This window comes from Triturus cristatus, chromosome 12, assembly GCF_964204655.1.
Source record: "Triturus cristatus chromosome 12, aTriCri1.1, whole genome shotgun sequence".
In the NCBI taxonomy this organism is placed as follows: Eukaryota; Metazoa; Chordata; class Amphibia; order Caudata; family Salamandridae; genus Triturus; species Triturus cristatus.
Genome location: NC_140595.1, coordinates 420,441,427 through 420,468,986, shown reverse-complemented (window position 1 = coordinate 420,468,986; position 27,560 = coordinate 420,441,427). Strand labels below are relative to the sequence as shown.

The 27,560-nt window shown below is 41.3% G+C and overlaps 1 protein-coding gene across 2 annotated transcripts in view; it reads right to left on the bottom strand.

Annotated features, from left to right (window-relative positions):
- Positions 1–27,560, bottom strand: part of LOC146776044 (fatty acyl-CoA hydrolase precursor, medium chain-like) — a 316,465-nt gene that overhangs the window by 39,818 nt on the left and 249,087 nt on the right. For both annotated transcript variants that reach the window (XM_085638270.1, XM_085638271.1), the window contains exons 10-11: positions 21,355–21,441; positions 6,852–6,999 (exon numbers count right to left, since the gene is read on the bottom strand). In XM_085638270.1, coding sequence (XP_085494396.1) covers positions 6,852–6,999; positions 21,355–21,441 — 235 coding nt within the window. The remainder of the gene's footprint in view (positions 1–6,851; positions 7,000–21,354; positions 21,442–27,560) is intronic.

Here is a 27,560-nt window from a genome sequence, read left to right as displayed (position 1 = left end):
GAAGAGGTTAGAAAGTCAGTTTTAGATGCAAGTTATTTGCGCCAAAGGTTTGAAGAGTTTTCTGGGGGAACCCGTCCAGCCGTCCAAGAAGATAAGCCTCCCTCTTTTGCCCCAGCCCCGTCTGCTGCCGAACTCACAACTCAGGTGATCCACGCTATCTCGCCAACTATTCCATTGGCTGCTCCTGAAAGATTTAGTGGGGATCCGAACAAGGCCCAAATTTTTCTTACTCAATGTTCCCTACACTATCTCTGTCGGCCAATTATTTTCAAAGAAGATCAGTCTAAGGTGGCGTTCATGCTGTCGTACCTGAGTGGAGATGCCGCCACCTGGTCTATGCCATTGGTGAACAACAACGATCCCATTTTATATGAATTTGAAGGCTTCAAGAAAGAATTTCTACGAATTTTTGACAGACGGTCCATCTCGCAATCCACTGATAATGAGTTGTTAGATCTGAAGCAAGGAAATCGAGAATTAGTTGCTTATTTGGCGCAATTTAATAAATTAATTGTAGAAACCAACTGGCCTGAGGCGAAACGTGCAGCAATTTTTTATCGTGGCCTCAAGGATGAGATTAAAGATGGTCTATCGCAGATTCCAAAACGTCCCACGGAGGTTTCAGAATTAATTGACTTAGTTCTTCAGATTGATCAGCGTCAAAATGAAAGGAGGAATGAGAGGCGGAAAGAAACCAGGTATATCCCTCCTCGTTTTGACAGAATGAAAACAGAAGGATCTAAGCAGAAAGAATCGTCGTCAGAAGAGGAACCAATGCAGATTGGTTCCGTTCGAGGTCCATTGTCTAAAGAAGAAAGAGAGAAGAGACGTTTGGGAAAGCTGTGTATGTATTGTGGGAACCCTGGCCATTTTGTGAAGGAATGTCCAAAGAGGCCAAAGAACAATTCTTGGGTAAAAGATCGGCTCCACCAGTAGAAGGGGTTGCCCTGGTGGAAGCTAAAGAACAGTCAACTCCAGAGGCGAAATTAGCGGCTAATACTTTGCAATCTTCTGCCCCACATTTAATTTTGTCAGTTCGGATTAAGTTTGGAGGACAGATCAAGGAAGGAATGTCGGTCATGATCGATTCAGGGGCCACCGGAAATTTTTGTGACATTGGATTTGCGAGAGCTCTTGGAATCGCCTTCTTGAGGAAGGAACGGCCGGAGCCTGTACGTGCTGTAGATGGAACAAGTTTGTCTTCCGGGCCTATAGTCTACGATTCTGAGGAGATTTTGTTGTATGGACCCGGCCAACACGTGAGCTCTTTACAATTCAACTTAATCGATGCTCCGCAGTTTCAATTTATTTTGGGCCTGCCCTGGCTCACTGAGCATAACCCTCAAATTGACTGGGCTCAGCGATCCATTCGCATGAATTCACATTTTTGCTTGCAACATTGTTTCCAATCCCATCCAGAACCATCTATAGCTTCACAAGCTTCACAGTCCCAAATCTTAGCTAGCATTCCGAAGACCATTTGTGCTTTAGATACTCAAGAAATTCCACAAGAATATGAAGATCTTGCTCCAGTTTTTGATGAAAGAGAAGCGGATCGTTTGCCTCCCCATCGTGAATACGACTGTCGCATTGAGCTGGAGCCGGGAGCCTCTCTGCCCTGTAGCCGAATTTACGCATTAACCGAAGCGGAGAATGTCCATTTAAAAGAATATCTGAATAATTATCTGGCTAATGGCTTCATTCGCCCCTCACAGTCTCCAGTTTCGTCTCCACTTTTCTTCATTCCGAAGAAGGATGGCCAGCTGAGAACTTGCATAGACTATCGCGCCCTCAATTTGGTGACCAAGAAAAATCGTTATCCATTACCCTTGATTTCTGAGCTCTTGGATCAGGTAAAGGGAGCGAAGGTGTATACTAAATTGGATCTGAGAGGCGCCTATCATCTGGTCCGCATGGCTGAAGGAGAGGAGTGGAAGACGGCCTTTCGCACTCGTTTTGGTTTGTTCGAATACCAAGTTATGCCCTTCGGCTTATGCAACGCTCCAGCCGCTTTTCAGCACTTCGTAAATGATGTGTTGCGAGAATTTTTGGATCGATGTGCAGTGGTTTACATTGATGACATCCTCATTTTTTCTGCCAGTTTAGAAGAACATATTCAGCATGTCAGGTCCATTCTGAAGAAGCTGCTTGAGAACCAACTTTTTGTCAAACTGGAGAAGTGTGTGTTTCACTCCATACAAGTGGAATTTTTGGGATTTGTCCTGTCACCCAATGGTGTTTCCATGGATGAATCAAAGGTTAGGGCCATCAAGGAGTGGCCCTCCCCGAGTTCAGTGAAGGAGGTACAGAGTTTCCTCGGCTTCGCCAATTTTTACAGGCGTTTTATAATTAACTTTTCGGAGAGAGTTTGTCCCCTCACGAAGTTGCTCAAGAAAAAGGCGAAGTTCGAGTGGAATGCAGAAACAGAAGCAGCCTTTAATGAACTCAAGAGCATTTTTGTATCATCTCCGGTGTTGCTTCATCCAGATCCTGAAGAACCGTTCTTTGTGGAAGCAGATGCCTCTAATTTGGCCATTGGAGGAATTTTGTCGCAGCGCCATAAGCAGACAGGCCAATTACATCCTGTAGCCTTTCGTTCCAGGAAGTTAACAGCGGCAGAGATAAATTATCCCATCGCGGATAAAGAACTGTTGGCAGTCAAGGATGCATTTTTGGAGTGGCGACATTATTTATTGGGTGCCCGGCACGTGGTGACCGTCTTCACGGACCATCGAAATCTTCAGTTTTTAAAATCCGCCCGCACCCTCACCCCCCGTCAATTGAGATGGTCACTATTTTTTGCCGATTATGATTTTGTTCTCACTTACAAGCCAGGATCAGCTAATGGAAAGGCGGACGCCTTATCTCGTCTGAATGTGAACGAAGAGGGGAAGACTGGAGAAGAGGGAGTTATAATTCCTGTAGATCGAATAATCGGAACTCTCACTTACACAGACATAGAAAAGAAACTACAAGACACACAGTCTCCAGAAGAAGTGAGGAATTGGACAGCCAGGGGAAAAGAATTCCAAGTGAAAGAAGGAAGGCCCTATTTTCAAGACAAGTTGTTTATATCAAGTGTGGAATTGCGAAGGCAGATCATCGAACACTTCCATGATGAGCCTCTGGCTGGACATAAAGGGGTGACGAAAACATTGGAGTTGATTCGAAGAGAGTTTTGGTGGCCGGCAATGGAAGCTCAGGTGCGGCAGTATGTAGCCACGTGTGAGTTGTGTATCAAGGGAAAGACTCCCAGAAGGGCTCCCCAAGGTCTTTTACAGCCTTTACCTCCCGCCCCATATCCTTGGCATACCATTTCCATGGATTTCATTGTGGATCTTCCGTCTAGTGGAGGCCTCTCAGTCATTTGGGTGGTGGTGGACCATTTTTCTAAAATGAGTCATTTTGTCCCTTTGAAGGCTCTTCCCAACGCAACTCAGTTGTCCAAACTGTTCACACAACACATAGTAAGGGCACATGGGATTCCAAAGATAGTCATTTCCGATCGGGGTCCTCAGTTTGTCTCTCGTTTTTGGAGATCTTTTTTAAGGAGGTTGGGTGTTGACTCTCGTCTGTCCACCAGTTTCCATCCAGAGACGGATGGACAGACGGAAAGAGTAAATCAAGAATTGGAGCAATACTTGCGCATGTACTTGTTGGATCAGGAAGGAGAGTGGCCTGACCTAATATGGACAGCCGAGTTTGCTTACAATAATGCCGTTCATGCATCTACTGGTTACTCCCCATTTTATTTGAATTCAGGAAGGCATCCTAACACACTAGTAGATAAAGAAATCAGCAATGTTCCAGCAGTGGAGACAGTAGTGCAGGAATTACATTTGGCTTACCAGTTAGCTTCCAGAAATTTGTCTAAGGCTAAGACTGCCTATAAGAAGCAGGCAGACAAGAAGAGGCGCCCAAATCCAGTCTATGAGAAGGGAGATCTGGTCTGGGTCTCCACCCGAAACTTACGTCTGAAGGGGAACCGGAAGTTTCAGCCTAGATTTGTGGGTCCTTTTCGAGTAGACCGGATGGTGAATCCAGTCAGTGTTAAGGTTCATCTTCCCCCAAGGTTAAAGATTCATCCAGTTTTCCATGTTTCCTTGCTCCAGCGTTGTCCTGAGGGTTTTAGAGTCAAGAGGTCCCCTTCTTCAGTTTTGGTGCAGGGAAGTGAAGAATTTGAGGTGAAGAGAATTCTAGATTCTAGGTTACAAAGAGGGAAGATTTTCTACTTAGTCGATTGGAAGGGTTATGGTCCTGAAGAGAGATCCTGGGAGCCATCTTCCAACATCCATGCGCCACGTTTGCTCAGGGAGTTTCATCGCACCCATCCCACTAAACCCAAGGAGGAGAGGAGAGGGGTTTTGGTGGGAGGTACTGTCAGGATTGGAGCTGAAAGGTCAAGTTCTCCCCAGTTGAGGCAACAATCTCATGGTCAGACTAGGCTGGTCCGAGGAAGGCGTAGATGCGTTTCTGTGAGATCGCTCTCCGCCTTCCTACGGTCATTTGTAGTGTAGTCACATTTCTACCCCTTCCTTCCAAGATGGCCGCTGGTCGGTCCGATTCTTCCCTCCCACTGTTTCTCCGCTGCAGTGCAGTGTTTAAATTTTGAAGTTGTGCGCGCGCTTCCAATACGCGGCGCACTTCAACTGTCAAAATTTGTGGAGTGGCGGTGTTCTCTCGAGCTCCGTCCTCTCTCAGTAATTTCCAGTCAGAGTTTTGACCTTCTAATATTCATAGTTGCCTATTTAAAGAACTTTCACACAGTCCCTCAGTGGGACACTATTTTCAAGAAATTCCGCAGTATCTTCGAAGGAGTTTGTGAGGAGAATCTACAGAGAAGAGGTCTTCTCGTTCACGACGGAGGACAAGTTCTTCATGAGTAAGGAGGGTGAGAGGCTAGGCGCGAGAGCAGGGCATTTCGAGAAGTAAGTGCGCCCTTTTTCTCTCACATTCTTGGAGCGTCAACCTTCCAGAGAGCTTCATTTCAGAGACTAGAGACTTAGTGGGTCAGTAAGCAATTAAGTGTCCGCTTATGATTCACATACTTTCAGCAACTGTATTTCTTCAGTAAAGATTCGCCAGTCAGAATCAATTTTGAGTTCCAGTGGATAGTAAAGAAAAGAAAAGAGACTGAATTAAGAGACAGAAGGATGAGTAGTTGTGAGGCAAAGAAAAACTTCCGCAGCTTGAACTTAACAAAGCAATAATAAATATATATATATATATATTTAATTAAGAGCATTCACCTACCAGCATCTCTTCATTGTGCAGAGTTCAACAAGAAGATTAGCTAACCTTACTCAACCTCAAATCCCAGCTCTTCTTACCATATAGAATACCACTTGTTGGGAGACAGGTAAAGTTGGTGGGAGAGAGTCGGGGAGCAGGGGGCTTAGGAAGATATTGGGTTTTACATGTGAGTTTTCTTTACAGGGTTGCTGCATATCATCAGTACAGCCCCCTCATTCCCAACGAGATACCCAGCCGAATGAGTATAGAGAGTAGCTACCCACTGTGTCAGGACAGGTATTGTGTGGAATAATTACATTTGGAATTCTTAGGGGTAGAGTTTGTGGAGCTGTTGTTTACTAACTCTCGTTACAGGAATCTAGAAGACAGAGGTTCGTGTCCAGTCAAGAAAGAAGACACAGTGCAGTCTCTCTTGTCTGTCCAATTCCCCTTTCCCCCTCCTCGCTGTTCGTGAGCCTTTGAGTTCGCGGCAGCGGAGTAGGGGAGTGGAGAACCAGCATCTGCTCCTGTGGAAACCGAAGTTCAGCTTGAGGTACTTGACACAGCGTTGCAACAGCTGCTTAGCCACTTAGCAGTGGTTTGCTTTTCATCTGGGAGACCAGTGAAAACACTCTTTCAGGCACTTACACCAGAACTATTTTGCCCATGCTGCACTCTGGGGATCTGACACTCCCAAGTCTAGTTATACTCATAGTGGAAGGAGTCCTGAAACCACATGTTCATGCCAAATGTCACCCACAGAGTACCACCCAAATGCTTAAGTAAGAAACTAAGGGATAACTTGGGGGAAAGGCAGACATCTGCTAAAAAATGAACCTCGTTTAGAGTGTGAGAAATGCAGTGTCTTTGTTGGCAGAGCCACTACCAGCTCCAACCATAGTGGACTGTATTATGATGAACCTTGTGCCAATGGGAAATGCATCAGTGTGACTGACCAATTAAAGACAGTACCTCTGACAGGCACCGTTACTGTAAAGCACTGCCAGCAAATCATTGGTGCTCTGGGCCATTTTTATTGTGAGAACCTGAGATGGAACCCTGCCATAAAGCTGTCTTCAGAAGTTACAAGCAAGAGGAAGGATTTCAGAGCTGTCACCTAATTAAGGCTGGCACCTCCAATGTCATTGCCTCATAATGTCCCCAGCTGATGGCCTTCTTGTCCACGTCTGATATTGAAACCATGATGGTCTTTTACAGAAATGAGTAAGAGTACCCCCGCATGATGGCAGACCGCTTAAAGTGTATATGAGAGATTAGTTTAGTAAGGCCTGGAGGTGGACCTCTATTTTAAGGATCTAACTTCAGGACATGCTGCCATGTTCTTTCCCAAAGCATTGGTGTGTAGCTTGAAAAACTGTATATAACCACCTTATTGTCAAGTGGCTGAATAATTTAGAGAGCATAACTGTACTATTTCTTGTTTACTTTTACATAAGTCTAATCTTATCAAAGTCAGTGTATGACCTACGTTTTGTAAAGTATCTTACTAGATGGTAGGCTCATATGACACAAGAACATTTGTTGATTAGGATGCAACAGTAGTACACAGTTATTGAGTTCTAGATTTGTAATATGTGCTGTACCATCTGCAGACTTACCTCTGTGATACCTGGCTGTTTTTACACCTGGTATAACAAACGTCATATCTGCGAGCATCTCAAAGTAAGCGTCTTTGATTATGATGGGATCTTGCGTATTACCCAGATATTCATCAACTAATAAATGCATAGATTCTGCCATTGAGCCCTGTAAAGATGAGAGCAAAGGGACACTTTGTGGTTAAGACAGCTGATGAGTCTGAAAACATTCAATTCTCTTTTGAGAAATACACAAAGAAAAACTTTGTTAATGTGAGCTTTGTTGCACTTGAACATCTACTTGAATCCTTAGTTTGTTGAAAGAGGATGTATGCGGAGGAAATAGAATATCAATTTCTCTACTAGTTTAATAATTAAATAAAGTTAATATTTGTTGAAACATGTTGAGACTAGTCAATGACTACAGGCCAGATTTATTGATGTTTTTCCATGGCATAAAATATTCATAAAACTGTTTTGAATCAGAAATTACAGCCTTTAGACAAGCTGCCATAAAGTTCTCTTTAGCAAGGGCAAAATACTCATAAAATAGGGCTATCTTTCTTTGATTAAGCAGTTTTAAGACTGATGTAATCCTGGAACAAACAATAACACAACATTTCAGGAATTATATAGAGATTGTTGATTTGGGAAAGATGCATTGCCATCATTTGTTTTGGTTCTATATACCACCTAGTCACGCATTTACAGTACCTCCTTCAATGGTTCAAGTTTTATTCCCAAAAGATTTTGTGCAACTAAGATCAACTTAGGAGCTCATCAAGTGTCACCTGCTGGCTGGTGCCATTAGAAGATTTTGTTAATAGAATCATGAATCACTGACATATGCATCCGCACATGAATACAGAGAAAAATATTCAACCACGTCTGATTTTCTGTATCTGTAGGTAGATATTTAAGGTTAGTGGTGAGAATATAACCATTTAGAGTTGAGTTGCATGGGTGGACAAAGAGGAAAGTGAAGCACAATCACAAAGACATACATTGTATGATTTTATAGGCCTTCTCCACTGCTTTCAAGCCCATTTTGTGTTCCTCACTGGAGTTTTAATAAAAGCCTGAGTAAGTTTGCGCAAGACAAAAAAAGACATTTGCTAGTGCAAGTGAAAAGATTTCAGAATGAGAATGCATCACTTTTTCCCTTTTTTTAAGGTTTTAAAAAAGTCATAGAAAAATGTATGACAATATAAAAGAACCCAATTACAATAAATTATCAACTGGATCTCAGTCCTTTGTGATTCTTCACCGAATCATAAGAATCTAGATTGACGAGTATCTAAGCCAAAGTCAGTAAGATCCTAGATAAAGGAATCCTCCAGAAAAACTAGATGAACATCAGAATAGATAGATCCAAAGAGTAAAAAAGCATATGATTTTAGTTAACATACTAAATGTTACCAATGTTCATATTTCCTATCACATTTATTGCCTAATGTGTCATGAGAAACAGAGTATATACACTAGGGTTAGTCTGTTCCTCCTATCATTGTAACACCAGAACCCTAAATAAGAAATAAAACATATATTTTCTCCAGCTTCTATTTCAAAAAATTAGTTCTAATTTCAATTTTCTCTTTGTTCTGGTGTTTTTGTAGAATTATGATTCCCCCTTCAGTTATCTGTTTAATTTCTCACCATCAGATCTTAAAATTAGTTGCATTACACTTTCTTCCCATATTCTTGCAATCATTAATCAACCTATGGCAGTGATCATGCACAGAATCATATGAATAAACATTGGATAATTGATACAGTGAAGCAAAACAGTGCTAGAGAGGAATTCATATGTCTATCTTCTCTTAGGGCATTGCTTAAGAAGCCTGATCTCCATGACGATAAAAGTGATACACGTGGATACAAATAAAATATATGCAGATGGCCCACGCTGCTGTCCCTTCACCTGAAGTAGAAATGTGTTGCTCCAGAGTATATTTTTGAAAATGTATTTGGATTGTTGTAAACATTATTGAGAATGAAAAAATGAAGTCAATAGTATTTAGTACAAGCGACAGGGATATTAATAAAATAAACTGACATAGTCTATACTTGTTCTTCTGCATCTGCAATCTGAGAAGTCCAAAGTTTAGTTAGGTCTTGGGCCATTATCATGCCTTGATTTGTTACAGAGTTGGTAAATAATATGGGAATGATATTCAGAAGTGCATATAACTTTACCAGATAGGTGGTTGAGAAGATTATCTACTTTATGCGTTTTACAGCCACCGCATTTTGCCTTCTTCATGTAATATAACAAAAAAGAGAAATCTGGATTTTCTGTTCTCTGCTGATCACATTTTTTAAATCCTGCCTGAATCATCCTCCAGCCGTCATTTGCACTGAATATGTTTTTAACTAGTGCACTGTATAGAGATTTGTAATAATAAAAATATTTCTAACTGATCCAAAGTGTGGTGTGGACGTAACATTTTGGAAATTTTAACTACCTTTTGATATTTCCTCCTGGATGTGTATGTATCTGTATTATTTTAAATGTAAGTTTTAAAAACTATTTTGGTTAAAACTTGCTTAAATTTGTGCTACATGATGTCAGATAAATACAAAAATGTATTTGCCTCGCATGTATGTAGTGGCATGTGAAAAAGCATTTTAGATTTTTTTTTAAACAATACGGATGTCTAAGTTCAGTTTCATCAATATCTCTGAATAGTTTTCTTTGAGATATTCTATGCACTTTTTTACCAAATACATTTAACTATCTGGATCCCAAAACATGCATTTTATGATAATAGAATAAGAAAAGCAGCCAAAGTAAAATAACCATTTTTATAATTAATCCTGCCTACTGCAGAAAGAGGCAGAGAGAGAGTAATTTTTTCCTCTAGGCCATTTATTGATGTAATTTTTTCTATTCCACTCTTTGGTTATCTGTAGTGTTCATGCTCCATGATATCTTTTATATGTGGACTGATGGCTATTGTAATGGGAAGTTGTTTTGCCACATTGTTATCTATATTCCAAACCATCAGCTCAGTTTTATTTATGGTAATCTTTTTGCCTGATAATTCTCTATTTGGTATTCCCCAAACTCTTTTCACTGCAAGAGGGTCAGATGATAAAACTAAAGAGAAGAATATTTGATATATCCTTCCTAACGTATAGCCTGGAATCTCCTGGTTGTTTCTAAGAATTCCTGAGTGTGGTTCAATAAAAATTGAATACAATAGTCGCAAAAAGATGTAACCTCATTTATGTATTTGAAATAGTCTCTACTAAATTCACTATTATCAGAAATACACAGGGATCGCTACAAAGAGCCTGCATTGCTTGAAAAAAATGAGTTGGAAACTTAAAATGTGACCTAGCTTACTATAAATACTTCCAGCAAACTAAATCAGAACACTCTTCTACTTATACTAATAAGGCCAACAGAGAAGTTAAGCTATACAGTCTATACATGCCAATAATTCTGCTATATTTTTAACAATATCATGTACCTCAATAAAACTTTGCTGATCAGACTGAATAACAGTGCGAAGAATATTTTATAATGTCTTGTCTAATATTTTGCATACATTTTGTTATTGGAATTAAGAAGGGAAATTGATTTATATGAAGCACAAAAGGCTGATAATTATTGCCATATATTTGCTGGAAGACCACCGAGGCCAGATGTCTTCTCGCTCTTTAAACATTGTATAATTCTTCCAGGGAGACAGGAGCTAATAACTCATCTTGTGCGAAAGCTGTTGACAACTGCAACGTTAGGTGTTCCATATAGCCTTTAAATTAATCATAGTTCAAGTGCTTATTTAATTCAGATGAGCCAAATAGCTTTTAGTACCGTATGACATCTTTAATTGCTGCTACCATGTTAAATATTTTCCCTTCATCTTTTATAACTTTCACATGATTTATATAAACCATATTGTAGTTCCAGGCTTTTCTCATTCAGCTTATATTGCTGGACTGTATTCCATCCAGCATTCTTGGCAAATTTCCCCAGTTTATTTCTCCTGAACTTCAGTAATTTGTTCTACGCTGGTGTAATATATATTATCAGCCCCCCTCTTTCTGATCTGTGGTTTTGTGGCCTCTTCAAAACAAATCCTATTGTATTCTATTATAATGCCTTTGATATTTGTTTAAATACACACCACTTCTGGAAAATATGTGTGGATTTGAGACTTTGAAATATTCTTGTGATTTGGGTTTAATTTAGCTAAGGAATTTAATATCCTCAATGTATTTCATCATTATTAAAAGTCGACAACCTGGAGCCATGAGAAATTGATAGGGTCTGTTATTAATTGATTTGTACATAAATAAGTGCCAGTGTCCAAATATTTCTCAGACGGCCACTTCAGCTTGCGACAATTTGGAGTACTCCAGGTTGTACAAAGAGATAAGAATGGCCTGGAACTCACTGGTATTGTATTTGTGTTTTTGATTTGAAATAAAAAGGTATATTGAACTTTTAAACAATATTCTTAGGCTCTGGCTCAAAAATAGGCATCCAGAGACACCATGTGGTAAGGCGTCATGAATAAGGGGAGAGGCTAAGTTCTGAGCATTGGCAAACACTGACGCAAAGTAAGCACTGGATGGGGCACTCATATACATTGTTACCATGGTGTGATCAGATATGTGATCCGGCAGTATACCTGTGTTTATTTTACATCAAATAGTTGTGATAAGACTAAAACATGATCAATTTGGACATATGAATCATATTTCTTTGAAACAATACCTGTTTTCCGAGTTAACTTCCTATAGGGTCTAACAAGTCCAGAATGTTTTTAGCCTTTTTATAATTCCTTTTAATTTGTAACAAGATTTGGGATATATTTTTTGCAGAACAGCCAATATTATAATATGCTTAATTCAAATCTCCCCAACAATATATGGTGATTGCGTTCCTGCTATTTCCATCTCAATTTTATGATATATTAGGACCATACACATTCCATATTGTCAATGCTTTTCCTCTTGTGCTCTCTGTAACAGTTGAACATCTACCTTAATCACTCTTTGCTATCCAAACCTCATATTTATCATTCCCCTGATCATAATGACCAAACATGTTATTGTGGTTTCTAATTTAGAGGATAAAACAGTTGTGGATCATTCCATCTCTAATAAGTAAAGAAAGCAATAGGGAATGTGTGTTTTTGGTAACAGTAGCACGTCACCCTCTGAATTACATAAAATCTGGAATCAAAGTTGTATGTTTCCTTTTTCACACAACCCATAAATATTCCATGTCCCTATACCCAGAGGTTTAACCCTTCCTTCATTTTAAACTCCAATACACATAATTATTAAAATGACTATCCCGCTAGAATATCTCATATTTTACTCCACATTTTATACCCAATTGAACCAAACTGTGCCCAGTCTCTGCGCCTTTCCCATATCGCCCTCCCTAATTAGCCATCTTAGCATCCAGCACCGGTGATCACTTATTCACTTTTATCAGGTCAAATATAGAGTGTTTGGCAATTGTACAGAATAGTTTTTTGTGCTTATGAGTAGAGTCTCCACTACAGAATAAGTCTGGAAAAGTATAGAATTTTTCTTGATTATGAATAAGGCTATTTTTTCTGATTTTTACAGATAAATACAAACAGAAAATAGAGTGTCTGTCTGTATTTATTTTTAAAAGTGGAACCATACAGGTAATTAGGCTTGTTTTGAGTGAATCTCTATGCTATCATTCATGTATTTCAAGCCAATAGCTGTACAAATTGACAGCATAGGGAGTCTAAAAGCAGGATATTATTTCCTTTAATACCTCACCTCAGCCTTTGTTTATGTTATGATGTTTTTTTTTTGCTTTTACATTTTTTTATTATATCATTGTCAATTATTGTCAATTATTCATGGCAAATGTGGTATCAAATAAAACATTCCCATTCTGAGACAATTTAACAAATATTTCAAAGAACAGAGGAGCCAAAAAAGGGCAAAAGCTGAACACAGATCAACAAGTCGCAATACATAATCCTAAAGAGAGAAAAGAGAAAGAAAAGCAAAACATCAAGTAAGCGAGAGCAATAAGAAAAAAGGAAAGAGAAAAGAGCATTATACAACAAAGAAAGTCTGATTAGCATTAATCAGGGGACACCTGGATAATATACAAAGACAAGGTAGCGGAATTATTTACCCTATCCAGCTAGTAATTGGAGCCCATATTTTCCTCCCTATTTCTCGTCTCCTACGCCCTTTAACCCCTTCAGCGTGACGCGGATTTCCGCGCCACACTGAAGATTCCGTGTGCGGGCGGGGCCATGACGGAACGGTTCCGTCATAAGCACAGCCCAACCGACGTGCATGACGGAACCGTTCCGTCAAGCGCGTCGAAGGGGTTAAGCCTACATACAGCTGATTCCATGTTATGTGTGACTAGCAACCTAGCCCGCCAGTTTATGAATGTGGGAGGATCAGGTCTAATCCACTGGGAGGTAATGCATAATCTTACAATGGCCATTGCAATGAATACCAATCTAACCTCAGAGTTAGTCCGGGTCTTGCTGCCCTGACTCCCTTCTATCCCCAGAATGATTAAATCAGGTGTTATTGATCTCGGCATGACAAGGATCTGATTCAAGAAAAATTCGATATTCTGTAGGTATTTAGCAAGATTGGGACAAATAAAAAACATATGAATCGTGGCAGCAGCCCAAGCCCCACACCTACTGCATGAATTACCCCATGTGCCCGCCCACTTAGAAACCTTCCCCGGAGTATAGTATAAATCAATAGCTGACATAAAATGTTGAGTCCTCAGGGTACCAGTTGTTAAAATCTGGTTGGATAATTCCAGATATGCCTCTAAGTCAATACATTCCTTGTCAAATTTCCTCTTCCACCTATCATTCTGAATACTCAAGTCATCAGGAAGATCAGCCAATAACGTTTGGTATATTTCCCAATCCGGGAATTATATCGACCAGGGGTATTCTCCCCAGGTTAACATTTACTAGGGGTGGGCGGAATTTGCGGAATTAACCTTCGCAAATTATCGCGAAAATGTTTAAAATTATCGCAAACAAGCGGAAATATCGCGAAGATGCGGAAGTTTTTTTCCGGCATGTTCGCGAGATTTTCTGCATGGTTGCGGGTCGCCAACTTACCCATGTGGTTGCTTGCGGGCGCGGCCATCTTGTTTTGAGTTGTTCTCGCGGTGCATGATCGCGAGAAGAAAGACGTGATCGCGCGACGCATGACGTCACTGCGGGCGCGAACTGTCGCAAGACAGCGCAAATGGCTAAAAACAATACAACATCTCATGGAGAACGCGACCGGATCAAGAAAACTTGTCGGCGAACGCAGGGATTCAGGTAAGGCGATCGCGCGCGCGCGAGAATGTATTATTTTACAGCGCGAGCAAGAAACAAATTATCGCCAAGCTGCGGAAACCAGAATTTTTTACATTTTCGCGCTCTCCGCGGAACGCGAAAATGTCAAATTATCGCAATTTCCGCGAACGGAACGACATTTTTGCCCAGGCCTAACATTTACCAGTTAAATATTTGCAAATATACAACTTACAACTTCAGTTGTACACAAAACTCAAATATTATGGATAATTACAGATAAGATGGCCAAAAATAAATATTAATAAATACACACAGAAATGTTAAAGTGTAAATACCATAAAACTGGGAGCCCTAGTTTATGAAGCATTCTTTCATCTACTCTGAGATTGTTCCCTGTGTCTTTGCAGATTTCTGCTTCCAGATGCTTTGAACGTATACTCTCTTTTATATTCTCTCTAATAATCATTTATTCCAGTTAAATGAACATTTTCTCAAAGTAAGTAATTCTCTAATCATTCAATGTTAGATTCAAGAAGTTTGACAGCTTCATTAACCAGTTGGCTGCTAAGCCATTTCCCTGCCAATGTGGTGTTCTTTTACTGAAGTTTGGGGTACTTCTTGCATTAAACTTTATGACCTTTTCCCACCAAAGGTATGAAGGCCCAGGGCAAACCCCAAAGTCCCTAAATTAACCTGTGCTTAATCCTTTGGTAGCTTGGCACAAATCAGTCAGGCTTAACTGAGAGGCAATGTGTACAGTAATTTACCCAGCACACAAACAGTGATAAAACGAAAACACAACAGAAGAAAAATCCCAAACTAATTTAGGAAAATAGTTTATTTGTAACAATTAAAATGATACCAGAACAAAAATCCAATCGAGAAAAACAGAGATATTGTTTTTAAAAGTGTTTTGGTAGCAACAATAGCCAAGAAGCACAAAGAGCTACTATCGGTTATATGTTCATGGTAGCGAAGAGGAAAGTCACAAGTTCAGGCTGACCACAGCTTAGAGCGCAGGACGCCTACAGGGACCAGATTCGTCCCGCTGAAGAGTTACCTTATCAAGTCCGACGCAAAGGGTGCCATTTGTATTGGTGGCAGCCAAGATGCTATCAGAGCAGGGATCAAGTTGAGCGCTGCAGACAGTCGTTACTGTAGCGCAACAAGCTGATTGATCATCATGGATGGTTACTGTCGGTGCAGAGTGCAGGTATCACAATGCCGGTCTTTGCGGACAGAGACTGTAGGCGTGAAAAGCAGATCCCACTAGAGCTTTGCATTGGGGGGCCATCACTGTTAGTTGATTCTCTGCACAAAGAGGTCAACTTATGGTCACAAGGAGTCCAAACTTCAGGACATTCATCTTTTATTGAGGAGTGCTTTTGAAATGGGGGAGACTTCAAAGACATGCCTTTGAAGTGAACAGATGACCTTCCTTCCAGCCCTAGCTCCAGATTCACTACAAGGGGGGTACATAGCGTTTGTGTGTGGTCAGGACACAGCCTAATCAGCTGTAAGGGAGGATGTGCCAAGCTCCTCCCTTCCATCCTGCTAGAGATGTCCCATTGAAGCACACCTAAGCTCACATTGTGTATAGCTGTCAAGTAGGACTACACAAAGCCCAACTGCCAATTAAACACAGGCATGTGATCAGAGACTGGCTATAGGCGCCAAATGGCTAAAGCAAGAAAATGGCAACTTTCTAAAAGGTGGAATTTTCAGAATAGCAATTTAAAATTCGGCATCACCATAAGTTAGAATTTTAAATTAGGATTCCAGAGATACCAAATTTGAATCAGTTAAATCTTCCCATTTGGAAATGACACTTATAATATGTAATAAAGTAATCCCAATGTTATCCTACGGGAGGAAGAGGCCTCGCAGTAATGAAAAACTAATTTAAGAGTTTATCATTACCAGAATATGTAAAACTTAAAAGTACATGTCCTGCCTTTTAAATACATTGCACCTGGCCCTCTGGGCTGTCCAGGGCCTACCATAGGAATGGCTTATATGAATGAAAAGAGAAGGTTTGGTCAGGAAAAAGGTTTATTTTGCAAGGTCGAAATGGCAGTGTCAACAGCACATGCAGGCTCTACAATGGCAGAGACATGGTTAGAGGACTACTTAAGTGGGTGGCAGTGCTGCAGTCCCACTAGTAGCAATCCTTGCACTAGTGCTGGGCACTTTTAGTGCACTTGACTAAGGACTTATAAGTAAATTAATTATGCCAGTTGATTATGGGCCAATATTACCATGTTTAGGGGAGAGACCACACGCACTTAAACACTGGTTTTCAGTGGTAAAGTGCACAGAGACCTAATACCAGCAAAAACAAGGTCAGAAAAGGGGAGGAGGAAGACAAAAAGTTAGAGGAAACACCACCCTAAAGTTGTCAGGTCTAGCAACAATAGTTTTATTATTATAGTGCATAATGCCAGCCGTGGAGGATGTGATATCTGTAACTCTACTGCCTTGTCTCTTGGGTCTCTTCTCAAATATTTGTGCCACTTTTTGGGGATTTTATTTGTTTCTTTTATTGCTGTTATTGTGTAATCAAGCCTCAATTTCTTTGATTAAACCGTCAACCTCATTAAGAGTGCAATTTTCGGCATAATCTTTGTTTATTTTTTTAATTTTATTTTTGAAGCACCAGAAGGGCTATCACTGTTTTCCATTTCTTCATAACTCTAATGAACCCATTTGGAGTTAAAAATATCAGGTCAAGCAGGGAGGATCATAGTGGAGCTACTTAGCACAGAGGCTTATGGGAGAGACCCGCATTCTCCTTCTCTATCTTTCTTTCCTCAAGGGGATATGGGGAATGTAGCAAAAACAGTGTCCTGTGGAAAGTGTACTGCACAGCAGGGATCATGGTGAAGATATATAGTGCAGATGCTGCTAAGAGGGACCCGCCTCCTCTTTGCTCTTCTTTTTTGTCTCATGTGGTTATGGAGGATGTAGTCCCCTTTGCAGAAACACCAGTGTCCAGTGAAAATTGAATCATAATCATTTTCCACTCTCCAGAAAGAGTTCAGATGAAGCCAAAAACAGTACTTTCAAACATGACCTCTCAGCCCACTCACACCACACTGGAAGCAAAAGTCACCAAGACTAGATTTGAGGGAGGCGGGGTTGAAAGCATTTCAAGAGTATAAAAGACACTAATCATTATCACACTGGACATATTCCATCTCCTCATACAAGCATGATAAAATAATGTGGGTCCTATAGATTTAGGGTAGGCAGTAATAATGGCATCAAGAGATATTGTGATCTCCACTTACCCAATTCAAATACCAATGCCAAATACATTACACTAAACAGGCTGTGACAGACGGCCTGAGATCTTTCCGAACTCTGCATCAGATGTCAGGAAGACAAGTGGCACAAAGTCCATAAGGTGTGTTTGTGTAGGGTAAGTCAAGGAATCTGGTCAAGGGTAAAAAAACTTTGGGTATCACCCATCTCTCTCACATTCTAGCTGGAACTCAATATCAAGGAAAATGAGGCAAATAACCTAGAAGGGTAGCCGTTTGGGTATTGTATTAGCAAATGGGATATCGCTCAAAACTGGAAACAATGGAAAGTCCATGTAGAAAAGTGCCCTTTTTGTAAGGTCACCCCCCACTTTTGCTCTAATGCTGATGGTCATGACTCCGATAGTGCACTGGAGCCTGCTGCCCAGGCCCCAGTGCCCATGCTCTCTCCCTAAAACTGTTATGTGTAAATTGGCAGCCCCAATGACAAGGACTTTACCCCCCTTATAAGTCCCTAGTATATGGTACAATTGGTACCTAGAGCATGGGTGGTAAAGTGGTCCTCAGGGCTTGTAGCACTGTTTGTGCAAGACTAAGTGGCCAAATTAAACTACTGACAGCAGGCCTGCCATTGCAGACTGCAGGAGCAGTGCAAACTGCTTGAACTCAACTTTGCCCTCACTATATGTGGCAAAGTCAATGCACTATCTCTAGTATATGTCAGTCAGACCTAAGGAAGGCCTTCTAAAGCCCAGGTGGCAGGGTGCTTCATATTTATATCACCAGGGGTAACCCTGATTCTGAACAGCTGCCTGCCTTTTTGGGACTTCTTTGGGGTCAGTAGAGACCTTACTAGTGTCAAATTTGGGGTTCTACTTTACTAGGGGAGAATTCTCTTGGCTTACTGGATCTCTAGTTAAGAGTGTCTTTACATTCCTTTTCCTACCCTTTTTCCCTTTATGCGGGGGCCTAAGTCTCTTATGTTTGGGGACAGGGCTACCAGGATTTGAGGAATTGGCAGCGACCTAGGCGACTACCCCTTTTGCGCTCAGACCAACCTCTGGAAGGCCATTGCCTAGGACACAATGTAGGGGCAATCAGAACTGACTACCACCCTATGCCAGTTAAGGGTACCCTCTCTCTCTCTAGGAGTACTAAGGCTGCAGATCTGACTGTGACCTTCCCTGGGCTACTCTTCTTGTCTCCCCGGGCACTTATTGATTTGGGGACACTAATCTGTCAGCCACTACGGTATTACTGGCTCCTGTGTCTCCCAGGCCAGTGGTATGGATCCTATTTACTTGAATTGAGTGACAGTGTTTACGACCACCCTCAGGGATCACCAGCTTACCACCTGGACCCTTCTCCCAGTTTAAAGCTAAGAGGACCTCTTCATCTAAGGTGTCTTCCCCAATGGCTACACTGGACAGCCCAGTGCTAACTACCCTTTTGAGACAGGCTACATCCCCACTGAAGAGCTCTGCCTGTTGGCAGTCAAAGCACAGCCTGGTATCTAAGTGTATTTTAAGCCCTGTGTCCCCTTTACTCTGCTTGCCAGAGTTGGGGTGTGTTTTGCTCTCCTCCTTTGTAGGGTCATGGGCTTCTAAGGGAGTCACTTTGTTGGGCTTACCACCTCCCTCCTTTGCTTTTTGTTGGCCCATCACACCTCCATTTCTGAGGTCACCACCCTGGGTCTTTTCCTTACCCACTTATCAGCCTTTCTGCCCAGCTCTCTCAGGCTAGAAACCTCTGAGTCTACCAGATGCTGGTGTAACTTGCCTAGGGTACAAGTCGACAAAATGTGCTCTTTTATAATCAAATGGTACAATCCATCATATGTGTCCATCTAATTTTCTTTTATCCAGCTCTTTAGTGATTTGACTGAAGAAGCAACAAAGTCACCCTTGTGTGGTTTTGACCTTTATGGGTGTCCCTAAATGTGTGTTTATACTTTTCTGTGGTGAGTCCAAACCCTTTTATGAGTATCTCTTTCATATACTGATAGGACTCAGCCACATCCTCATTAAGAGTCAGCAGTCTATCTCTGCCCTTTATAGTGAATAACTCCCAAAGTAGAGAACCTTCAGTGTTGACGACCTATCCTTCTCATTTTGCAGGCCCTCTCAAAGGCTGCAAAACATTTGTCTATGTCATCACCATCACTAAAATTGGGGAGAATCCATTTTGAGATTTTAGGGTCAAAAGATTCCTCTTCCTCCCTATGTGTTTTGCTGCTACCATCTTTGGGCTTCAATCTCATCTTACCCTTCTTACCTCAAGGGCTACACTCCTTTCCTCATGTTCAAGCTTCTTCTCCACCAGGCAGGGAATTTCAAGCTCATTCTTAAGGGTTCCTGCCACCTTATCATTTGGGGGATCTACTAGAGTGACTCTTGTCACTTCCTACTGGCGAAGGAGGTCTAGGGAAGGTTAGAGAGTTGTGGTCTCCACTTTGTTTCCCATCATTATCCACTTTTGGCTTGGGCATCATCCTCATCTTCTTCAGGGTCTTTTTCAAAGGAATGGCCCTACCTCCTCAAACTTTCTCATAGGTTACTCCTTTTTAGCTGTTACACTATAGCTAATGCTCCTTGCTTTGCACAAAACCCTCATATCACTGATCCTCAGGGCTGGGATGACTGACAAGTCGAGAACCTTACTAGCCTCAATTGTGCCTAACTTTTTACTTGGAGGTTGTGACCTTTTAATTATTTTTGAAAAACTTTAAAACCGTTTCCTAACTCACCTAAGCCTTTTAAAATGTACTATTGGAATGGGGGTCTGCACAGGGCCCGAACAATCCAATTAAAAAATCTAAAACAATTCTGTAAAAATTATTTTGATGCTAGGGTTTAGGATCCCCACCGCTGCCACCATAGTAGGAAGGTGGAATATTTTGTGGTAATGCTGGTTATGCTCTACCCTGTAATACTGTTACAAACCCCATAGATGGTCCTTGGATTTGCACTAGTAAATCCTTAGCTCAGTCCTGATAGTGTGGGAAAGAACAGTCAGGCTTTACTAGAGGTATAAGAAAACAGGGCGTTTTGCAGATGCCCCCCACTTTGTGACCCCATTTGGACCAACTAGATGCTGTATTGCAACTATGACAGTGCACCGAGGCTTGCTAACCAGACCCAGGTGCCAGTGCTATCTTCCTAAAATTGTTATGTATAAATTGGCAACCCCAATTGACAAGGAATGTACCCCACTTACAAGTCCCTAGTATATGGTACCAGTGGTACCCAGGGCATGGGTGGTAAAGCAGTCCCCAGGGCTTGCAGTATTGGTTGTGCCACCCTGACTGACCCAAAGAAACAATGGCAGTAGGCCTGCGATTGCAGACAGCAGGAGCAGTGCAAACTAACCTGACTTTGCCCTCACCATGTGTGGCACCAAAATCCAGATGTGATTTCCAGGGCGTTTTGCAGATGCCCCCCACTTTGTGACCCCATTTGGACCAACTAGATGCTGTATTGCAACTCTGACAGTGCACCGAGGCTTGCTAACCAGACCCAGGTGCCAGTGCTATCTTCCTAAAATTGTTATGTATAAATTGGCAACCCCAATTGACAAGGAATGTACCCCACTTACAAGTCCCTAGTATATGGTACAAGTGGTACCCAGGGCATGGGTGGTAAAGCAGTCCCCAGGGCTTGCAGTATTGGTTGTGCCACCCTGACTGACCCAAAGAAACAATGGCAGTAGGCCTGCGATTGCAGACAGCAGGAGCAGTGCAAACTAACCTGACTTTGCCCTCACCATGTGTGGCACCAAAATCCAGATGTGATTTCCACGATATATGCTATAATTATTGCATTAGTATAAACATACCTAGTCACTTGTAATGAGGGACAAAGTAATGAGGGACAAACTGTTTTACAATGTTTGAAAAGCTTAAACGGAGTAATGTATATTGTAAGAAACGCAGTGACATTTGTTAAATAATAAGAGGCTTACCAGAAGTGGAGTAGACATCCGGAGGAATGAATAGACGGTTTCTCTGTCGAATCCTTCTTTCAAGGTAGATTGAGATATATTCATTGCCTATGAAAACAAGGAAAGACATATAATAATACATGTATAAATAGGTTGCCTGGGAGACTCATTTTTCCATGATTTATCAAACCTCAGATTCAGGCTCACTATACATGAGGGTAGCCACATCAGATGAGCCCCTGTCAATACAGGTCTCAGTCCATGAACTATCAGTAGCCAGCAAAGTAAAGGGGGGAAAGCCCGAGGGCCAGATGGAGTCCCAACTGATTTAACCTAATGTAAATCAGAATTATGGGCACCTCTGTTAACAAATGTTTTTAACAACTTCAACAATTCCGAATTCGTGGGTGAGCTCAGTGATCGTCCCAATTTTAAAAAAGGCAAACGATCCAAGCTGCATTGTTATTGCCCCATTTTGGCATCCCAACCAAAATTTTAGGAAGAGTCCTTTACAAAAGAATTCTGGAATGGGCTCAAGATAATCATATTCTAAATGCATGCCAGTAGGGGTTTCGGACTGGCACTGGTTCAGTTGAACACTGTTAAATTCTGAATTTAAGTATTAGAAAGTATACAGTGGCCAAGCAGTCTTCAATTGTCCTTGCTTTTGTGGTTTTATCAATGGCCTTTTTAACTGTGTCACTCATTCAAAATTGTGGCCATTGCTTTTTGAGTTGGATCCAAAATATTTCTATCTATTGATATCATTGCACATTGCACACTAACACCTAGGTCAATGGGTAGGTTGTGTCAGAATGAGGAGGTATCGAATAATTTTAGCATTGGTTGCAGAGTCCGCTAAGGTTGTGTACTTGCCCCACTGCTATTCATTCTTTACATTAACAAACACACCCCTGAACTAAATCTATGTACTCCTGATGTCCCTAAAATCAATGATGAGCCGTTCCCTATTCTGTTAAATGCATATGACGCTGCTCTTATTGCCCGCACCCCTATAGCGCTATGTTTGTTAGTGTGATCCCCTGTGTCTTTTTTGCATAACCTTGGTTTAACAACAAATTACTGTAAATCATTTGTTATGACTTGTGGACCCAATCGCACCAAACCTATGAGCTTTCATTAAGGTACTTATCGTTTGGTAGTCACTGACACCTTTTCCTGTATCAAATTGTAGAGCAAAATAAACTAGAACTGTAGGTTCACTTCTTATCCTCCCATGCCCATTGAGGGACAGTGCTTGCACCATTGTTACAGATTTACACTGCCCAATGCATTCCTATAGCAACATATAGGGCTGAAATTTGGAGCCTAAAGGTTCATGAAATTCTGCAAAGGGAAGAAAACCATTTTTTCAGGAAATTTCAGAGGGTTTCCCGTTCCACTCCTCAATACATTTGCCACAAGGAATTGGGTATTAATTACTTAAGTGATAATATTTGCATGAAACCCTGTCTTCAGTGGTTCTCTATATGGAAAACGGAAGAGATGGGTCTAACCAGGGATATAATCAGGGATTGTTTGGCTAGCGACAGGGGACCTTTGATTCCCTGGTTGGTGCAAGTCAAACAATTATTAGCCGAGACTGGCCTATCCCATATTTTTATTGATACACCCTCATGTATTGATATTGATAGAAAACAAATGCAATTTTTATTGTTTGCTCATTTCCAGGCTACCAGGGATACTGTAGAATGGGGGAAATTATCAATAGTTAAATATTTGAACCTAAACCTGGATAACTCTCTGGCTAGTTACCTATGGAACATTAGACGTCTTTGGGCCCGCTCTTTATTATTTTGATTTAGAGCAGATATGAGCAAATATTTGCTCTGTTTTCCGCTTGGATATCAGCAAAATTTGAAAAGTAAGGTTTGTCCTTGTAATAATGTCTCTGGTCAAACAATGCTCCACTTTCTCTTTTTTTTGTGATTATTAGAGGATCTACACTAGGAGGTACATAGTGCCCTTTTTAAAGCTCAGGAATCTTCGCTACTGTGTCCAGGCTCACCATCATCTCCAGCCACTATCAGAGGATGAATGCTGCCTTTGTGAAAGCTTATTTCTTTGTTCAGCTGTCTGTTCACGTGCCACAATGCACTCTGAGTAACCGAGCCCTTTTAAAGATGTTTTTCACATATGTATTTTAAGTAATTAAGCCTTTTAAAGATGTTTTTATATATTTTACCTGATGTGGTTTTAATATTGTATGATTTCATATAAGATCATATACTGTGGCGTTAAGTATTTTTCTTTGAACATGTATGCTATTATAGTTTAATTTATGAACCGAGTAAAGTGTATTATTGATTGATATTGATTGAATGAATAATAATAATAATGGTATGTATATACACTGCACTTTTGACAAAGCATTTCAAGGCTCATTCTCTTAATGTGCTGCACAAATAGTCCATTATGTTACATGTGTAGATAGTATGATTTTTAAAATATATTTTCTTTTGGTGAACAGTGTTGGTGGCAACTCCTCGGGTTAACAAAAATGATAGCATTGACCACTCTTCTACAACCTTGAAATGCAGGGGCAGTGCACGGGTGAGAAGTGCACTGTCGGAGGGATGGTTGGAAACAAAATTTAGGAGGCCGGACTATGGGCTCAATTGTGGCTGTTTGTTGAAGTGTACAAAAGAAAAAAGAAAACAAATCTCAGTCAATCTTCAGTCCTTATTTCTTTTTTTTCTTTTCCTTGTCCTTTCTCTTCCTATATTCTTCAGTAATTTAGGGTGGTTTCCAGGGTACTTCTGTCCCACAGTGATGCTCTGTCGCCATTTGACTTTGTTGTTTGTTTGCTGCTTTTTCAACGTTTCTTCTGTTCTTATTCTTCTCTAGGTTCCAGGACCGGAGATGGACTCAGAAGAAAACAGGAGAGAAGGCGGTAAGTATCAGGATCCTCCTTTGTTATTTTTTTCTAAAGAAAAGACCGCTGCTGAACCGAGTATAGGTGCACATAGCCTGTAGGATTTTGTGGAGGGGAGAAGTTGTGAAAGGAATGGAAAGGACAGTGTCCACACCTGCACTCCAGTTCCCCTTTTCTTCACCTCCCTGTCTTTACTCTATGGAGCCCGGGGGGGGACACAGCCTTAGTGGTAGGTATGTATTCAGGTCGGCGGGGTGGAGGCTTTGTGCGGACAATAAAGGCGAGAGAGAAAACAAAAAAAATACTTAGACTCTTGTGAGGATGTAAACGCCGTTATAATTGGTCAGATTCATGCACCGGGAAAACCAAACACAGAGAAGGAGTCAAGTATCACCTGATTCTCCCCTTCCTCCCCTGTCCGAGCACTCACCACGATAGCTGCAACTCTCCTGAGTTGCGGCAGCGCTTTATCAGCTCTCCTGAGGGGTCCACCAGTCCTTGGACCAGCTCTCTGCAACGTCGTCTTCTGAGTCCTCTCTATCTTCAAGAGCCTGAAGGTGGCGTGTGGAATCTTCTTTCCCCGCGTTCGGCGTCTTGATCCCGTCTTCACGCTGTTCTTCGGCATCCTCCGCGTTGTTCTGGCTTTCCTCCACTTCAAGGTCACCTCTCTCCACTGATTGGCTACCTAGTAAGGCAGTCTTATCTCAACCTGCACGGGGGAGGTCAAAGGATTAACCCTTTGATCACTTCCCCTCGTCGTCGCATGCCCTCGCTCTGCACCAGTTTCCGGGAACACGGTACCAGGTAGGGATTGGGGTTCCAGTCGTGCCTTTTCCTCACATGCACACAGTGCATTGCACCTCAGCATCCAATTAATCTAAGTCTCTCATACTGTTCTGTGACTAAAGCCATATATCATGTTTCCCCATCACATGGGACAGACACCTTTCCTACAACGAGGTAACCAGTGGATAGATCACCAGATCACTCCAGTATCTTCCTCACTGCAGTTTAATTCTCATATAAACATCTTGAGAGTAAGGGGCAGTATATGGAGCGAGGGTTCTCAAATTGTTATTGTGTTTAATCCTGTGCTGCCCTAGTTCTATTTTAAAGCCAGAGCTAGTTAAAAAACCTTTAATATCAGTGAGCCAGGGCTACTCAGTCATATGCCTCTTTTTCAAGAATCAGACAGCATTCAGCTCAAGCATGCTGCCTGAGACATTTATATTCATACATAGGTTTCTATACTCTACAAAGTAGCAAAATATGTTTAATGTCTAATTTGGGGATTACCCTGTCACTATATTTTAGTGTTTTTTGAAAATGTGCTGAACCAGAGGTTAGAAGTGCAGCATACCATGATGATCCTAAAATGTACAATTAAAAATGACTCCCTGCAGAGTACACAGAGCAGGGGGTCTCCCTTGTGCTGAAGGTTGTATGTTTATATGAGAAGTAGGCTACTCATGAACTGTCCTTTATCATAATTGTTGGACTTTATGTAGATACTGTAGGAAAATAGGTAATCAAAAGATCTTCACTGGATGAATCTCTGTAGATGGCACCCTAATAACTATCATGGTTGGAGGATTTGACTGGCGAGTGGTATCGACTCTGATAAGCACTGCTTTCCTTAGGGAAATATTTCCTCTTATTACAATGATGAAACCCACTACATATTATGGATGGTGGAGCATTCTCCTTTGACTCCTACAGAGGGCAAACATGCCTTATAAATACCTTCCAAGGTAAACTAGGAGGAGACCATGGTAAAGACATCCTTGGATTACAATCACTCAAACAGCTATCATCTTGTTAATCCAGGGAGGCCAACTGATTCAGGTTCTGTTCTACAGAGTTGGCTGGCGCTTCTATTCATTTCATCCAGGAGAAGAGATGATGGTAGAGGTGCTCACTTAGAAAGCTGCAACAAAGCATCAGAATCTGTCCTTACCCTTTCTTACTATCGACCTATTTTGTACTGGATGACTCAAAACATAACCTTTGATTTATGCACCTTCTAAGCACCAACAGTAACAATTTGTATTGAAAGCACCGGAGCTGGGACAGATCTGACGGCAATATTGCAAGCATTGAATACATTTCTGATGGTATGGTGCAAATATCCAGGTGGATAGCACCAGAGTTTCTCAACTCTTCTTCTAATATTTCAGCCTTACCTCAGGTTGGTGAGAGCATACAAGGATGGGAGTACTCACATGGCAGGAAAGCTGTACCGTCCTGTCCAGTGTTTTTCTTTCAGTGTACTTAACAATGCTGAAGCCCACTGATGGTCCTCAATGTTTTCAATGTCCTCCCAGTATAGCACGGTGATCTGCAACCTCAAAATCCACCTATTGTACCCCTGCAATAAGCAAAGATGTCTACTGACTCTCAAACATGGCTCTGGAGAACTGATAGTTGATGAATGCTGGACTTTTTACTCATATTCCTGGTGAGAATAAAGCCTGTCTGCACTCCCTGTAATATCTTTTGAGTCAACCATAACTGGATTCTTTCACTTCATTCTGTATATGTGAGTGTATATATCATAGGCATAGTGGCATGATAGTCATGTATGCTATGGCTGGAAAACTAAATACCATTTGCATGCCGACCTTTGGAAGTAATGTTAAATATTGCACAAAACAGACGTTACCCTGCAGGCTCCGTTTATCCTTTGTGAATCTGGGAACCTGAATGCTGCCGTGCACGTAGCCTGTTAATCCTAGATTTCTAGGTGGCAACTGAAACAACCCGTCTGAGGTGTCTGTCCAGATTTTCCTGGCGTTCACATCTCCTGACACATTTGGGCCTGTCACCTCCCAACTTAGTTAGCCTGGATTTGAATTGTCCTTGTTTAAGATAATCACTGGCTCTCTTGAATAAGTTGTGTTTGCCTTCACCTTTGGAGAAGTTGTGCTGCACCAGAAAAGAAAGTCTTGACTTTGAAAAGTTCAACGGCATTTCTGTTTCTGAACAAGGCTTGAACCAGCATTTAAATTTAGAGCAAGCATTGCTGCTGTGGTCTTCCTTAGATGAATAGGAACCTGTACAACTCTGTGTGCTGAATAGTTTTCCTTTGAACAAGAGGACAAAAGTAAGTAGCAGCAAACTTATGCCTACATCAAAATTGCATCGAGGAAGTCAGTCAGTCATCCCTAATCCACAAGGATCTTGAAGCCCGGTGGACTAGTAGTCAACTAAGAAAACATGTTGCACAAGATGGTGGAAGATCTATAGGTGACGGTCCAGAACTTGTCTCTGTAAGTACTTGTGTCTGTAAGCCTGCTTCTCCCTGAACCATCCTAAATTATTCCACACTTTT